Genomic DNA, 18,657 nt, shown 5'->3' on the forward strand with positions numbered 1-18,657 from the left:
TTATCTTTCGTGGGGATTTGTTCATTTTTGACAGACATATGGCCCTTGAACATAGGAGATATAAAAATATGCTGGGTCTGGTAGGGAACGTGTATTGCTTTTAATTTAACAATACTCTCAGAATGCGTCATTATTTTATTTTTGAATATTAAGTGTTTTGCAATTTTATTTGGAAATGTTTATGATAGCAGGCCTCTGTGATGCACTTGTTAAGATATTCAGTTTAAAGCTCTTATTTATTTTAACTTCATTTTCGTGCTTATATCCACTTAAAAGTTCAAGCATGTTGTCCTGGGCAGATGCCTCAGCTATCTGGACTGTCTGTTCAGGACCACGTTCCACAAAGTGATTTTAGTGCTAAGATCACCTTAAGTGCATAAGATAGTTATTCACTTAAGGTGATCTTAGGGCTAAGATCACTTTGTGGAATGGGGCCCAGGACAGTGTTTAGTCAGAGAAAAGTTAGTGTAGTGGCCTTATATATACCTTTTTTTTGGAGCCGTTTAAAAATCATCTGGGTGGGAGCCAATACTAGAGCTGGATTTATTTTATTGTGTCATCAGTTAGAGTTACAGTGTGTTTTGTTTAACAACACCACTAGAGCACGTTGATTTATTAATCATAAGCTACTGGATGTCGAACATTTTATAATTCTGACATATAGTCTTAGAGAGAAAACCCCTACCTTTTTTCATTAGTTGCAAGGGATCTTTTATATGCACCATCCCAAAGACATGATAGCACATACCACAGCTTTTGATATACCAGTCGTGGTGCACTGGCTGGAACGAGAAATAGCCGAATGGGCCCACTTGAAGGGATCAATCCTAGACTGACTGCATCAAGCTAGTGAATTAATCACATCCTGTCCTCATCAGTTGGAAGTCATGAATGTTGTTATTGTTTTCAGAGTGAAGACATCTATTTGCTGCACAAGGAGATAAAACAGGGTCTGGAGAACCTCGACCAGCTGGCTAAACTAAGAGATGAATGTTCAGCGATGGCGTGGAGACGGGAAATTGATGCTCTCAAGAAATGCAGCAAGTTAGTTCTAGGCTCTTAAGTTAGATTTTGATGCATAAATTGGCTGATAATTCTGGCATTTGCTCATTGCAAATAGACTCAAAATGTTCAAGTATGAATCATTTATTTTTCTGTTTTGTTATTTTTTCTGTATCTTAATATGGGAAAAGGTGTTTGCCTTTAACAATATCCAATATTTCCACAGTCCAAACTGAAATATCAATAGTGTTTTTCATATTTTGCTAGTTAAAATATAAAATTTTAACTTTGTAATTATCACTGCTGACCAGATTTGCATTGTATATCTCCTTGGTTATAAGCACAGTAGCTGGGTCGAGACATTATTTTCTACTTTCTGTCTTTCTTTAATACTGGTCATGTCATTTTATTTTAGTACATGGGTTTATGTATGCAATAATAACGAGTTTGATAAACTGTTTAAAAATAAATATTATTTACAGTGTCCATATAATACTACCAAAGTAACCTCTACTGTTTTCTTTGTCCAGAGACCACATACTGTCAGCCCTTTGATACTGGTCATGTCATTTTATTTTAGTATGTGGGTTTATATATGCAATAATAATTAGTTTAATAAACTGTGTGAAAAATAAATATTATTTACAGTGTCCATACTATTAAATAAACTTTAATGTTTTCTTTGTCCAGAGACCACACACTGTCGGATGGTGATCGGGTATCTGCAGTGCCAGCGCTGGAACCCACAGACCTGTACCGCCCCAACTCACCCATCTCTCGTCCACAGAGTGCCCCTCCTCAGGGGCCTCGTCACATTCCCACCCCTCCCCCAAGACCCTCCTCGTCACATGGATTCCGACGTAGCTCTTCAGAAAGGAGGACAAGTGTAAGACCACACTCGGCCCGTCACAGACATCACCGGCCTCTCATTGCCTGTAAGTATTATCATGTCTATTTGTGTTGTACCTGCCTCTTATTACCTGTAAGTGTTGTCATGTCCATTTGTGTTGTACCTACCTCTTATTACCTGTAAGTGTTGTCATGTCCATTTGTGTTGTACCTACCTCTTATTACCTGTAAGTGTTGTCATGTCCATTTGTGTTGTACCTACCTCTTATTACCTGTAAGTGTTGTCATGTCCATTTGTGTTGTACCTACCTCTTATTACCTGTAAGTGTTGTCATGTCCATTTGTGTTGTACCTACCTCTTATTACCTGTAAGTGTTGTCATGTCCATTTGTGTTGTACCTACCTCTTATTACCTGTAAGTGTTGTCATGTCCATTTGTGTTGTACCTACCTCTTATTACCTGTAAGTGTTGTCATGTCCATTTGTGTTGTACCTACCTCTTATTACCTGTAAGTGTTGTCATGTCCATTTGTGTTGTACCTACCTCTTATTACCTGTAAGTGTTGTCATGTCCATTTGTGTTGTACCTACCTCTTATTACCTGTAACCTCTTATTACCTGTAAGTGTTATCATGTCCATTTGTGTTGTACCTACCTCTTATTACCTGTAAGTGTTATCATGTCCATTTGTGTTGTACCTACCTCTTATTACCTGTAAGTGTTATCATGTCCATTTGTGTTGTACCTACCTCTTATTACCTGTAAGTGTTATCATGTCCATTTGTGTTGTACCTACCTCTTATTACCTGTAAGTGTTATCATGTCCATTTGTGTTGTACCTACCTCTTATTGCCTAAAATCTGTGATGTTTAAATGGGTGAAATACCGTCAAAAATAACTAGAGCTTCTCTCGATAACCATAACTTGTCAGATGAATGTGCGTTTTTGGAATTATAAAAAATGCATTTTGGGGTATTACAAAAACCTGGATGACCAGAACCTATCATGTGTATGAAAATGAATATTCTAAATAATAAAATGTAAGTTCTTCTAATTTAAATTATCAAAAACATCTGTAATAGTTAAAAATATGTTGTAGTGTTTAAAAACAAGGGTCTGCCACTTTAAACGATGTCCATTGAATCATGCTAGAGACCCTGCAAATATCTGCTTTGCTCTTTCTAAGCTTATGTCCTGATGTTTTCATTATTGTAAAATATATCATATTACTTTTTGTGCTGTCTTTCTTAAAATGTGCTTTAGGATTTACTTCAAGCTTATTTTCTGATGCTTTCATCTTTGTAAAAATGCATTAGATTAAAATTTTGTATTATGCTTCTAAAAATGTGCTTTATCTGGGATTTGGTTTTAGTTTATTTTCTCATTAACTTTCTGTACCATCTTTCTTAAAATATGCTTCATCTGAAATTTGCATTTACTTTTTTTTTCTGATAAAGACTTCTTATACTAATACATTTGATTATTTAAATTAAAAACCCCCAAACATATTTCTTAACAGCATGCACTTGGTCTCCCCTACCGCTCCAACCAGAGGGAACTATAGGTTTCATCTCCATCCTTCTGTCTGTCCGTCTGTCTGTCCATCCGTCCACTTATAGATTTCCAAATTTTTTATATAGCCATATCATGTACTGTTAGAGATCATGTTTTACTTTCTTAACGATTACCCATTTTGTTATAGCCCTTGAACTTAGGAGATTAGACAATTTATTTTCCTGATTGTTTTTTTGCAATGCCTCAAAATATTGAGCTGAACTTTTGTGGATAGCTTTATAACGTACTGTTACAGATCAAGTTTGACTTAAGAGATGTGAACATTTGTTGGGCTCGGTAGGGGACATGTATTGCTTTAGCAGCACTCTCAGAATGCAGAATGGTATATTTCTCTAACAAGACACACTTCTTGTCCCTTGCCAAAGCTAACTAATTCAGTACAGTGGTCAATGAAATATGTTGTCATGTTTTGTTGATGGCAACACATGTACAAGACAGAATGTGACTGAGCATCAGATTTGTTTTTTACTACCATGCTGCCATTTGTTGCAGAGAAACATCTCTATCAGTGAACATTTTGTTCAGTATTGTGTCATGATTTGCTAAGCAAATTTCAGAGATCACTACACACTTTTAAAACATTAAACAGTAGTTGCTAATCAATTTTTAATCAAGATTTTGGAAACAAAATGTTCCATGTATATTATTTTACCATTTGGTGTCATGCATACAAACATAAATGTACCTGTATCGATGTCATTTAGACATAGATTGGTTTTTTCTTTTCTTTCTTGCTTTGTTTTTTTTTCTCCTTTTTTTTCATAAAATATATTATACAATAGATTCTGTCCAAACTGGCATCTATGTAATTCAGATTTCTGTGTAAACTGACAGAGCCCCTTTTGATGAAAATATCGTGCCTGAACCTAGTTTGGATATAGACACATAAATAAAATTACTCACACTGTAAAAATAGCTTGAGTTAAATCTATCTAAATTGGCATTGTGTATAATATCACATTTTATCAGTCCCCCTTGAAATCGGTTTACATAGAGTCCACTGTATCTTGTAACTGCTGCATGCTTGTGCTGTCATTATTTCCATTTATTCTTAACTCTTTCTTCTCCTATAGCTTCTTCCAAGAAAAAGAGTAAACCTAAACCTTTAGTGCAAGGTAAACTGTTGATATAACATCTCTCTTATCTTTGTGTTTGCACTTTGATGTTTTGTGGTGTCACTTTGCTCACCTAGTTCTGTGCACATCAAAGGGTTATTACTTACTTGAGGATCTTTGAGGTCACCTTATCCAGCATTATAGTTTGGCCACTTAATTTACTTCTGTAACAGTATCTTGGTTTTCCATAAGGGTAAATTAAAATTTCGAATAGCATCATATTAATTTTGTATTTCCATATAAATCCTAACTTGACAGAAAGTAGCATATAAGATTTTTATCCTTTTTTTTCTTGTGAATTTATTATTGAATAATAGTCACAAATTATATAAAATACTGCAGCAATCAGGTTTTAATCTTGCAGGCAAAATAAAAAAATGTTTTGCTGAAAGTCAGCTCGAGCATGTTGCCGAGTTATTAGCAGAAATGAGAAGTCGAAGTCGTCATAATATTCTGGAACTAATCCGAGTTGAAAAACGAAATACTCAACAGATGTCGAGACCCTGACTTGTTTATTGTCATAGCTCACTTGGCACCTTGTCGCCGTATGTCAGACGGTGTTTTCACTTTGGTGCAAGACTGTATCCTCCAGTATTCCTGAACCGGCCTATTAACGGAAAATGGTTTCTGCACAGGCGCACTGTAAAAGTCTGTAATGCACAATTGATTTGTGAAATGTTTTTTACCTTGTTCAATTTATTATCAAAATCAACCAACAAATGTTAATACCCATACCAGTTTCTATTGTAAAGAGATTAAATTCATGTTGGGAGTCTAATGTTGACATTATTCAGATACACCCGTAAACCGGGCTATTGTTTTCCAAAGTGATGCATGTCATGCCATGTGCAGTGACCAGTCAAGTGTTGTTAATCCTTGGCCACATTCATTTCAGTACTGCCAGAAAATCCTAATTAATACTTTAATTTTAACATAACGGCACATTATTACTACTTAATAATATCACGTTTTTAAGGAAACATAAAACTGTTTTGTTTAAATTTTATTACCGGAAGTAGTATTTTATATAGAAATATTATGATTAGAACCCGAGTGTAAATTTCTTAATTTTTCCGATTGAATGCAGAAATTGATGAAATGTATCGATAAAGGTTCACTTCACCTATTTTTTTATTTTTTTTATCAAACTTCTATCCTTTATTCTGGGAAGGGAGAAGTCACTTCTCCTACTTTTTCAATTCTAGATTAGGACCTGTCAAGTATATACTAAATTTGTGACTGTTACACATTCATAAATCACAAAAAATTCTTAAAACTGCAAACAACAAAATTTAACTGATTTAATTGAAAATATTCATAAATTGGTTTCTAATGTCCTTTTCATGACCTGTTAAATGCGTAATGACATCCCATTTTCTGTAACAATATCATTTTCTGAAGGGTAAAATTCAGTTTTTTGTGTGACCTCAGTAATCAGAATCAGGTACATGTACATGTATATATTATAAGAGCATAAAGTTTGTAATTATATAAAAAAAAATTATTATGTATATTTTAGAAATAAAACACGTTTTGCTTGGTTTATACAGCACAGCTCAACAAAAACAAAAAAGTTGTTTGGGATAAGTCATCTAAGTGGTAAGAATTGTTCAAACTCATTCAAACATGAATGAAACTGACAAAGTAAAATAAAATGGTTATACACTACTAACATGGTGGATCTCCTATTTAAATGATGGTCATGAGGTATTTGGATGTGAGGAGTGGGGACAGGTATATGGATAGGACAACATGGTTTTCTAGGACTTTATGATTACTTTTAATCAGGCCCTAATCTAGATTTAAAAAAGTATAAGTGACTTCTCCCTTCCCAGAAGAAAGGGCAGACGTGTTATAGAAATAGGCGAAGTAAACATATTCCACATTCATTCGGAAAATTACAAACTATACACTTGGTTTAAATCATATTTCAGTATAAAATACTACTACTTCATGTAATAATTTAAACAAAATCATTGTATGTTTTTTTTTTAAAACGTGATATTATTAAATAGTTGATAATGAGTTGTTATGTTAAAATGAAAGTAGTAATTATTACTTTCTGGCAGGATGGGATGTAGCCCAGTGTTAAAAACATGATATTATTAAGTAGTTGATAATGAGTTGTTATGTTAACATGAAAGTAGTAATTATTACTTTCTGGCAGGATGGGATGTAGCCCAGTGTTAAAAACATGATATTATTAAGTAGTTGATAATGAGTTGTTATGTTAACATGAAAGTAGTAATTATTACTTTCTGGCAGGATGGGATGTAGCCCAGTGTTAAAAACATGATATTATTAAGTAGTTGATAATGAGTTGTTATGTTAACATGAAAGTAGTAATTATTACTTTCTGGCAGGATGGGATGTAGCCCAGTGTTAAAAACATGATATTATTAAGTAGTTGATAATGAGTTGTTATGTTAACATGAAAGTAGTAATTATTACTTTCTGGCAGGATGGGATGTAGCCCAGTGTTAAAAACATGATATTATTAAGTAGTTGATAATGAGTTGTTATGTTAACATGAAAGTAGTAATTATTACTTTCTGGCAGGATGGGATGTAGCCCAGTGTTAAAAACATGATATTATTAAGTAGTTGATAATGAGTTGTTATGTTAACATGAAAGTAGTAATTATTACTTTCTGGCAGGATGGGATGTAGCCCAGTGTTAAAAACATGATATTATTAAGTAGTTGATAATGAGTTGTTATGTTAACATGAAAGTAGTAATTATTACTTTCTGGCAGGATTGGATGTAGCCCAGTGTTAAAGCATTCACTTGATGTGTGGTTGGTCTCGGATTGATCCCCATTGGTGGACCCAATGGGCTATTTCTCACTCCAGCTGGTGAACCACGACTGGTATATCAAAGGTTGTGGTATGTGCTATCCTGTCTATTGGATGGTGCATGTAAGAGATCCTTTGCTACTAATGGAAAAATGTAGCGACTACATGTATATGTCAAAATTACCAAATGTTTGAAATCCAATAGCCGATGGTTAATAAATCAATGTGCTCTAGTGGTGTCATTAAACAAAACAAACTTACTTTCTGTCATTACTGAAATGAATGTGGCTAAGAATTAACAACACTTGACTGGTCACTGAAAATGGCGCTACATGTGTCAATGTAAAATCATGGACCGACAACGTGTCAAATGAGTTATAACACTAAACAAGTTGGGGTCTTGACGTCTATTGTGTGATTTTGTTTCTGAAATCTGATCAGGTCAAAAATATTACAGCAACTTCGACTTGTCACTACTGCTAATAACTTGGCAACTTGTGCCAAAATTTTGGCAAAGAAAATGGTCATTTTGCTGACTAGATTTGGGCCTGTTTATCCGTAGATTTCCAACTAACTACTATAGTATTCTGAAAGGAAACTGACATGTTCATATTTCACTTGTCAGGTCACACTAAAACCAGTCTTCTTCGAACCCTCAACAGCAGCGGTCGTTTCACTTCCAGTGAATGGCTGCTTCCAGAAACCAAACAGCTTTTCCAGACTCAGGCCCAACGACAGCAAAAATTGCAAGAACGTAAGTAGCCTTAAATCCTGTTGTTTTTAAAAATGTTTTGATATTTCTACACAAAATTTTAAAGTATACTTACTTGTGATATTAGTATTTTTTCACTGCTCTTTACACTGTGTTTTTTTTTACATAATAATATATATTTGTTTTTGTTTTAATGTAAATCATATTCATATTCATATTCAATGAAACCTCTCTGAACCGGACATCTACAGGACCAAGTAAAAGGTCCAGTTTCAAGAGGTATCTGATTTAGAAAGGTTCTGTCTGTATTGATATTTAAAAAGGGAACTAGAAAAACATCTTGTTTACTAAGGGTCTGTCTTTGAAGGTTTTCACTGTACATGTACTTGCATTTGTTTGACAACCAATAGCTGATGTGTTTGTTCGTGCTGTGGTGTCATTAAACATTCTTTCATACCATTAACAGTAACATGCACTAGCATTTAGGTTTTGTGAACAACAAGGCATGTGTCACATTTAAAGATGCCTGTTTGAGGCAATGCATGTTGTGTATGCACATGCAATTAAAAAACATATTAAGCAACATATGCAGTCCAAGCACATTGTCCTGGGTACACACCTCAGTTATCTGGGCAATCTGTCCTGGACAGGGGCCAATGTATATATGTATGTATGTGTGTGTGTGTGTATATATATATATATATATATATACTGGTAGTACTAGCTGAAGATTTGGTTTGTTTTATATCTAGTCATTTAATAGTATTGTTTTCTAATGAGCACAGCTTTATATTCTGTGTGCCAGCGTGGTAAATGCACATTCCTTTCCTTTAAGAGATCATGTTGAACTTTATAATTTCAGTTTTAGAAGAGCTTCATCTATCACCAAAAATTCTACATTATAATTATGGTAGAATTAGTTCTGACTTTAGTTTATAATAAATTAATATTTCTATGAGTAACTAAGTTTGTGGTTTTCTTTGCATTTTGAAGTTTTACTTGTGGCACTAACAGTATCAAACTAATTGAGTCTGACTGAAATCAGATCTCGCATGTATATTCAACAATCCAGTCTCAGCTCAAACTTAAGAATTTGTCTCCCACGGCAATTTTAAAAAGAATTGCCATCGGTGAAACAGGCCACCAGTGGCAATTTTGAGCCTGCCTATGGCAATTTTGTGACATTTTCAGCAAGTAAACATGACTGAAAGGCTATTTTGCTGTATGTAGATATATTTCAAATGTGTAAATGTTAAATATTGGCAGATAATGTACACCAGGTGTATACATTTTGCCATGTGCCATCAGTGATTCTCTCTACCTACGGGGGGGGGGGGGATGGATGGACATATCCCAGTGGTAAAGCGCTCGCTCAATGCACGGTTGGTCTGGGATCGATCCCTGTCGGTGGGTCCATTGGGCTATTTCTTGTTCCAGCCAGTGCACCATGACTGATATATCAACCGCCATGGTATGTACTACCGTGTGAGATGGTGCATATAAAAGATCCCTTGCTGCTAATCGAAAGAGTAGCCCATGAACTGGCAACATCGGGTTTCCTCTCTTAATATCTGTGTGGTCCATATAACCATATATCTGACGCCATATGGGGTGAGACGTAGCGTTCACTTAATGTGTGGTCGGTCCAGGATCGATCCCCATTGGTGGACCCATTGGGCTATTGCTTGTTCCAGCCGGTGCTCCACAACTGTTGTAACAAAAGCCATGGTATGTACTATCCTGTCTGTGGGATGGTGCATATAAAAGATCCCTTGCTGCCAATCGAAAAGAGTAGCCCATGAAGTGGCGACAGCGGGTTTCCTCTCTCAATATCTGTGTGGTCCTTAACCATATGTCTGATGCCATATAACCGTAAATAAAATGTGTTGAGTGTGTCATTAAATAAACCATTTCTTTCTTTCTTTCTCTCTACCTACGGCAATTTATATCTCAACGACCGCAATTGTTGTCAGTGCTGTCATTAAATTCAAGCCCTGCATGTTCTGAACTAGCCAGTAGTACATGTGTATGTTGTCCTGTATCCAGGTATATTTTTTATTCAGCCAATCAAATCCCTGTTGCTGCCAACAGATTGATGAATTCAAAATGATTCACCGGCCTCAGTGGCATCGTGGTTAGGCCATCGGTCACGTCGTGGTTAGGCCATCGGTCAACAGGCTGGTAGGCACTGGGTTCGGATCCCAGTTGAGGCATGGGATTTTTAATCTAGATACCGACTCCAAACCCTGAGTGAGTGCTCCGCAAGGCTCAATGGGTAGGTGTAAACCACTTGCACTGACCAGTGATCCATAACTGGTTCAACAAAGGCCATGGTTTGTGCTATCCTGCCTGTGGGAAGTGCAAATAAAAGATCCCTTGCTGCTAATCGGAAAGAGTAGCCCATGAAGTGGCGACAGCGGGTTTCCTCTCAAAATCTGTGTGGTCCTTAACCATATGTCTGACGCCATATAACTGTAAAATAAAATGTGTTGAGTGCGTCGTTAAATAAAACATTTCTTTCTTTCAAAATGATTCTTCACAATCAGTGTGTCATGTGGATGCACAGCGTTATTAACATATTATAGATCATACCTTTCTTTCAACCAGTCAAAATATCACTAGCATAAATCTTCCAGCAATTTAGTGCATTTGAAATGACTCAGGGGTAGGACGTAGCCCAGCAGTAAAGTGCTCACCTAGCTGTGGCAGTCTGTCTAGGATCAATCCGCTTCAGTGGGCCAATGAGGCTATTCAGGGCCATAGCTAGTTGGGGGGGGGGGGGGGGGGGGGGTAAGAAAAAATCTGGAAACAATTATAGAAACTTAAAGAAAATTCTCTTCTTAACCATTTAAGGAGTTTTAGACTTAACTACTCAGTTGCCCCCCACCCCCCAACAAAAAATGCTAGCTACGGCCCTGCTATTTCTTGTTCCACGATTGCACCACATCTGTTATATCAAAGGCCATATGATATGTGCTAGACTGTCTGTCAGATGGTACATATAAAAGATCCCTTGCTACTAATGGAAAAATGTGCCGGGTTTCTTCTCTAAGACTATTAACCAAATATTTAACATCCAATAACCGAAGATTAATAAATCAATGTGCTCTAGCAGTGTTGTTAACCAAAACATATTTTAACCTTTGAATCCTATGGACAAAATATTGTTTGCTTAATGACGTACATGCATGTTATTAATGGTGAGAGAACAAAATTAATTTTTAGATCTGATATCATTTAGACAAGAAATTAAATTTAAAATAAAATTGTAAGTCACACTGGGTCCTTGTAGATACAGTGTTCTGCTATCACCTAGAAGCTGATGCTAAATGTAAGTAACACATGTATGTATCTGGGTCTGTATAATGTTAATTATATTTATAAGCTTGGTATGTTTTGAATATATTGCATGCTTTAAAGCTTTTCTGGCAAATACTTCCACTGCATATTTAACTATTGTTTTTTATGCTTAATATATAAAGTCTGGTAATATCAAACTGGGTGCTGAAACATAACATTTTATTTTATTTTATTCATTGTTGTGTTATTAACTTGTCTTTCATTCTTCACAAACAGTATGGGTGACAATTAAAACTTGTAGATGTAAATCTGAGTTAGAGATTATTTTCTTTTTGTTAGGTGGAAAACATATTAGCATAACAAAAACTTTGATATTTATGAAAGTGTTATATTTAAAATTATATGTAACCTAGAATATAGTTACTGTTTTGGTTTTTCAAACCAAAAAAAGAATTACTATTAACTAAAACTAAGTTTAGACTAAGTTTAATAATTAAATATTAATAAATGACTTGTCAATGTTTTTTTAATACCAAATCATACATACATGCATACATTTAATTGTTTGCTGTTTTGTATTTTAAATAATGTTGGGCAATTTATACTTCAGATAGCTAACGTTGGTAATGTATTATTTTTATACGATGATGGTGATGTATGTAAAACATTTTTCACAAAGACCACTTTGAAACATACTGCACTTGTATAATGATAAATACTACATGTGTTATTCTATAACCCAGGTATATATATATATCACCATGTATCATATTATTTAATCCCTATAATAATTATATGTTATATAATCTGTTGAATGCTATATATCTAGACATGGTTAAATATAATTTTCTTCAGAACTTTATGTAGTGACATAAAGCTTATATGATTAATATATTCTACCAACTGTTAATGTATGTGTTTAGTAAACAGTATGTTATTCTGTTTAATATGGAAGTATTTTCTTTTATTAATATCAAATTTGTTTTAGCATGTATTAAAGCTTTAATATCTAATATTTACATGAAATGTCTAATGTTACATATTCTTCTGACGATTTATATTAATAAATATTAATATTAATGCAGTAGTGTACATTTAAAATTGTTTATAATTAAACCAGATCATAATTATGTTTAAAAAAAACATTAAATGTTTTATATTTGTTGTACCACATATATTGATTTTTTAATTCAGTGGTGGCAGTTGGTTTGGGTGGAATATTATTTTTTCTGTTGTAAAAAAAAATGGTTGGATTTACCTACTTTTCACAGTCTACTGCACATAACAGTAAATCCTTGTCCATACAATATCTTGCATACAGATCCATCATGCATGCAAACCTCACATGAAAGATAATGATGAAGATAAAGAATGCAGCAATATCATTACCAGATGTTCATCCATCCCATTGCAAAAATTTCACATAATTAGAATTGAATCATACCCGTAACATATTCATTAATATCTATGGTTTTCCATCAAACTCCTGACGGGTGTATCTTATGTACCTCACCATTACTCTTGTTAATTATTATTTTAATACAAAGTTTATTTACTGAACAGTATATGCACTCGTAGAATCAAAGCTTTTATTTATTGTCATATATCAGTCAACTTCAGAGTTTACAAATTAAATGTGATAAATTAAAAGGTAAAACCATATAGTCATGAAAAAAGAAGTCTTGATACATATAGTTGTGAAAAAAAATCAGAATAGCTATTATAGGCCTACTTTATTTATTTGTATATATACTTTTATATTAAAACTTATTATTTCCCCAGTGGAAACTTACAACCAGGAAAATAACAATTACTATTTCTCACATTATGCATTGGTGTAAAGTAATATATTATCAGACGATTTGACGGTTACGAACCAATGACTTTGCCGGTACTAAATATGACATCATCACAATTTGGCAGGCATACCTAATGACATCACATACTTTAATGTGTTTGCATTTAGGTCTCTCAATTTTTATTCTTAAATTCGCAATAATGTGCTATTTTCATACAATTCATTACAGAATAAATAGAACTCTTTTTTTTAATTATCTGTGATTGTGAATAAAATACAAAGTCATAGCAATACTAAGAATAGTATGTAAAGTTAATGACATCATTGTTATATAAATGTAGTAATAATGAACATAGCAATACTGAGAATAGTATGTAAAGTTAATCACATCATTGTTGTATAAATGTAGTAATAATGAACATAGCAATACTAAGAATAGTATGTAAAGTTAATCACATCATTGTTGTATAAATGTAGTAATAATGAACATAGAAGGTTCTTAAAGAAACAAATGGTTGAGGTAATAAATATACTCTTCAAAAAAAGTTGGGGAGCTCTAATAAGAATTTACAATTGCCTAAATTGTATGGTATATTAGCTGTGGGGAATGGTTATATGATAATAGTGAATTAATTGGGCAAACATTACAACTGGTAGTTCAGTATTACAGTAGGTTTTATGACCACCAAAGATCTTGAAGGACGATTGGGGTCAGAAGTGAAATTTGAAAGTTGACATTTTTTTTATCAGTTAATCGCAGATTCAAACAATAAAAATGACTAAAAACAAAACAATAACAACTGTATGATCAACAGAATGAAAACGATTGACACAAATAATGTTTCACAGTGATTAATGAACCTTCCTGGAAATTGTCAAAATCAAGAATGACACCCCACACACGTGTACGGGGCAACTGCGTGATGCATGTGCAAACTATGGAATGTGTTTCGGTGTGTTAATAAACAGACCTAAATGTTCTTTACTAGGATGTCTGTGGTCAAAACGTATAACATTAATATATTTCAGGTTCACCTAGTTTTTTTGAAAAGTATAGAATAAGAAATTCGGTACAAGTTATTATAAAATTTATGTCCCTTGTGAAATATTGTTTAGTTGTCACTCGATAAAGCTCATAACAACTGAAAATTATTTCACTTGGGACATAAATTTGATAATAACTGGTAACTTGTTTATTATCCTCTATTTAGTTCTTTGATATACTCATATTAAAGCAAAATATGCAGTGTACATGTATATCAGAATTCTTGGGATAATTCATAATTATAAATTTGAGGAAAATGTTCTATGTATACTTTTTTATCCTGGTATTTTGTAGATCTTTATTTACACTGAACTTGGTTATAATACCTGTTACAGTAAAAATATTATTTTGATATAATAATTTAATATTTAATCGCTTTTTATTTTTTCAGATGATGAAAAAAGGAACAGTTGCAGAAAGTTCAGAAATAATCGTTTGCTGAGGTATTATTTAATTCTCTAGATCGTGCAGTACTAATTGGACATCTATAGTGCCACCTTTGATACAAGTAATCATTATTTAATTCTATAGATCGTGCAGTACTAATTGGACATCTATAGTGCCACCTTTGATACAAGTAATCATTATTTAATTCTCTAGATCGTGCAGTACTAATTGGACATCTATAGTGCCACCTTTGATACAAGTAATCATTAAAGGGGCATACCCTAGTTTCAACCCGTGAAAATTAACATTTAAGTTTAGTTAATCTACAAACCTATAACACATTTGGATAAAGTTACAATTAAGTGAAATATGAATCTGGGACCTTTGACATGATGAAATACCCTCTAAAAATAGACTAAAACTCAATTTCATAACTGTTACTTCTCAGACGCACGTGCATTTAAAAAAATATGAGAGATATATTTTGTGATATTAAAAACACCAGGATGATCAAAAACACTTTGAATGTACGGAAATGAATAATCTAAACAATAAAATCTAAGTAAAGTATGATTTCAGTTATCAAGAACAGCTCTAATAGTGTTTACAAACTAGAGTATCATTGTCCCTTTAATACTTGCCTGACATATTGTGATACTTTTGTTTGTCAAATGTTTATCTATCTATATGTCAGTTTCTAAATGGTTTTCTCAGTGACAGGACATAGCCCAGGGAAGCACTCACTTGATGTGTGATCAGTCTAGGATCAATCTCCATCGGTGATCCCATTGGGCTATTTCTTGTTCCAGCCAGTGCATCACAACTGCTGTCCTGTCTGTGGGATGGTGGATAAGTTGACCCATGAAAAACAACTTATAAATATTGAAGTATTTCTTATTTTCAGCACATGAGAACCATAAAAGGCTCATACGTACCCTTAGTAGATGGTGAAAGCTGTTTGACTGTTACCTTAAAGGGACATACCCTAGTTTTTAAACACTAACCAATATTTTTGACTGTTATAACTGTTTTTGATAACTTAAATCATACTTTACTTAGATTTCACTGTTTAGGTTATCAATTTCCATACATTCGAAGTGTTTTTGGTCATCCTGGTGTTTTTAATATCACAAAATGCATTTCTCATATTTTTAAAAACGCACGTGCGTCTGAGAAGTAACAGTTATGGTGTCGACGTTTAGTCTATTTTTAGAGGGTATTTCACCATTTCAAAGTCACAGACTCATGTTTCACTCAATTGTAACTTTATCCAAATGTATTGTAGGTTTGTAGATTAACTAAAGTTAGTATTAATTTTCATGGGTTGAAACTAGGGTATGTCCCTTTAATATGGCACTGTACAGCATGGTTTTGCACACAGACAACAACTTTATTTTATCAACAGATCACTATGATAAAACTGAATGTTTAATCAGTGAATCACATGCTTTACCATCATGTTAATAAATGTAAGGAGGATAACTATCTGACAGTGTCGACATTTGGTTGACAAAACAGTGAGACTTTTACCTTGTGGCGTTAAACTGAACTATTTTTATTGAATTACTTTCTAAAATCAGAATGTTATTATTCCACAATTTAAGTTTTCTTTTATATTTCATAGTACTGTTCTTATTTCAGGGCAAATGAACTGTCTTCAAAACAGTGGCTTTCAAAGTTTGGCTTGGTTGCCAAGAGACTAACGATTCTCGATGCCTTATCTCCAACGTTCATTCCACACAAGTCAACTTATGTACAAATTCTGGACAAGCATGTGGTGTCTAGAGTTTTTGATGAGGTATATATGTGTATTCCAAAATATATATTTATTGTTATTTGGTATCACTAAATATCAAAAATAATTTTTGGCTTCAGGGAGAATTAATCAAGGTTATTTTACTTTTCAAAGAAGGATACCTTAAAGCTGAAATGATTTTCTTTTTGTTGTTAAAAGATTTAGTCATTGTTATTAGTCCCCTACCAATCCAACCAGAGGGGACTATAAGTTTCATCTCCCTTCTTCTTCTCTCTGTCCATCTGTCTCACATGTAGTTTTTCGGACTTGTTTTTACAAGATGTTGCCATTTGCTCATATGCACAGAGTAAAGGAAAATTATAATGTTTTCCTATGTTTTTGATTTGTAGATCTTGCCTCTTGCCCATGTGTCGAATAGAAAGAGGAACGAGATCCGACTGATTAACCCGTCTGGTGTGAACCTCAAGTCTTATGAAGAGAAACTTCAGCAAGCCATTGATCTCTACAAGAGGTAATATCCAAGCACAGCAGCTGTTTTCCTTTTGGTTTTATTAAATAGAATACGGCAGAAAATAATTTGTTTAGAAACACCTCACTATAGCTGTTTAGTATCTGACATGTCTAGAGGGAGAGAAAAATTGCTGACACTACAGAGGCTGCTCCTGTCATTTAGCAGCAAGGAATGAAAAAAAAAATTAAATACACTTTTCCATAGACAAGACAGCACATACCACAACCGTTGATACAATGGTCATGGGGAATTGGTTGGAATAATAAAAAAAAAGGCTCAACTTAGACCTACTATGCATGCAGAGCATAATTAAGGACCTCATTCTATGAAACAATCTTAGCACTACCATCACTGTAAATACCTATTAGTGTAACTATAACCTTTTCCTATGATCGCCTATGATTTACGGTCATCATAAATTACAGTGAAAATTTACAATAGGTCCGAAGCAGTTGTAAGCCACAAACATAGATGTCAAATGACAGTTTATTGATGAATTGATTATTTTCTTTGAAGAAAACAAACAATTGATTAATGCCTTTTAATTTGGTGTTTGCAAGATAACTCTCATAAATTATGCATTCAGCAATTATTGCTTCGGAAATCAACTTTTGAAGTTAAACTAACTATAATCCACTACAATCAACCATGTAGCTATGATACATTTCTGGAATAGGGCCCTGGTTAGGACTAAGATGAAGGTAGTTTTGGCAAATATTCACTTGTTTAACCTTTGGTATCTATGTGCATGTAATATACTGCTTACATGGTTTTCATTATTTGCTTTCTGTTTTAGGAGACTAGACCAGATTGTGTGGGATGTTCTTCCAGAGCATGTCAAGAATGAGTAAGTGGATTAAACTTGCCTAGTGAAGGGTGTGGCAGGAGCTATTTTCATCATAGAAAAATAACAAAATATGCTAAAAAAAATGCCTTGTTAATTTAGAAGATGTTTTTTTGTTGGGGGGTTTTGGTTTTTTTTTTGGTCTGGCAGGAAAAGGCCATATAAATTGTTGCCTTGATCCTGTTTTTTTGCTCTCCCCCCACACATTATTTTAGGTTACGTATGTCCCTGAACCCCTAACATTCCAAAGACATGTAAAAGTTATAGATAATTATAAATTGGATTGCTTCATTCATTATTGTCATATTTTAAAAAGTATATTCAGCAATATTTAGATATTTTCCTAATATCAGTAATAAAGGGTTTCACTCTTGTAAAAGTCATAGACGATTATAAATTGGATTGCTTCATTCATTATTGTCATATGTTATAGAGTATATTCAGCAAGATTTAGAAAAGTTTCTAATATCAGTAATAAAGGGTTTTGCTCTTGTCCTGCCATCTACAAACAGCATGACAGTTCATGTCAAAAACTTTGCCATACATTAACTACACAGACAGTCTAGAGAGTCGAGGTATATGTGCTCAGGACAGTGGATTTGAAAATTATATAATCATGGAAATGAAGGAAGGAAATGGTTTATTTAACAACGCACTTAATACGTTTTATTTACGGTTATATGGTGTCAAACATATGGTTACGGACCACACATATATTGAGGGAGGAAACCCGTTATCACCACTTCATGGGCTACTCTTTTTCGATTAGCAACAAGGGATCTTTTATATGCATCATCCCATAGACAGAATAGCACATACCATGGCCTTTGATATACCAGTTGTTGTGCACTGGCTGGAGCGAGAAATAGCACAATGGGCCCACCGACAGGGATCGATCCTAGACTGACTGCGCATTGAGTGAGCGCTTTACCACTGGGCTACATCCCGCCCCTGCATGGAAATGAAGT

At 34.0% G+C, this 18,657-nt stretch overlaps 1 protein-coding gene across 9 annotated transcripts in view; it reads left to right on the forward strand.

Moving 5' to 3' along the window:
- LOC121373939 (von Willebrand factor A domain-containing protein 3B-like) overlaps positions 1–18,657 on the forward strand; it is a 104,510-nt gene that overhangs the window by 36,874 nt on the left and 48,979 nt on the right. For 7 of the 9 annotated variants that reach the window (XM_041500776.1, XM_041500774.1, XM_041500768.1 and 4 more), the window contains exons 14-22: positions 911–1,044; positions 1,693–1,937; positions 4,500–4,541; positions 7,962–8,090; positions 11,341–11,379; positions 14,583–14,634; positions 16,220–16,376; positions 16,724–16,845; positions 17,642–17,692. In XM_041500776.1, the coding sequence (XP_041356710.1) occupies positions 911–1,044; positions 1,693–1,937; positions 4,500–4,541; positions 7,962–8,090; positions 11,341–11,379; positions 14,583–14,634; positions 16,220–16,376; positions 16,724–16,845; positions 17,642–17,692 (971 nt within the window). The remainder of the gene's footprint in view (positions 1–910; positions 1,045–1,692; positions 1,938–4,499; positions 4,542–7,961; positions 8,091–11,340; positions 11,380–14,582; positions 14,635–16,219; positions 16,377–16,723; positions 16,846–17,641; positions 17,693–18,657) is intronic. The other 2 variants (XM_041500770.1, XM_041500772.1) reach the window with 2 other exon arrangements.

The sequence above is a fragment of the Gigantopelta aegis genome, chromosome 6 (assembly GCF_016097555.1).
Source record: "Gigantopelta aegis isolate Gae_Host chromosome 6, Gae_host_genome, whole genome shotgun sequence".
Taxonomy (NCBI): domain Eukaryota; kingdom Metazoa; phylum Mollusca; class Gastropoda; order Neomphalida; family Peltospiridae; genus Gigantopelta; species Gigantopelta aegis.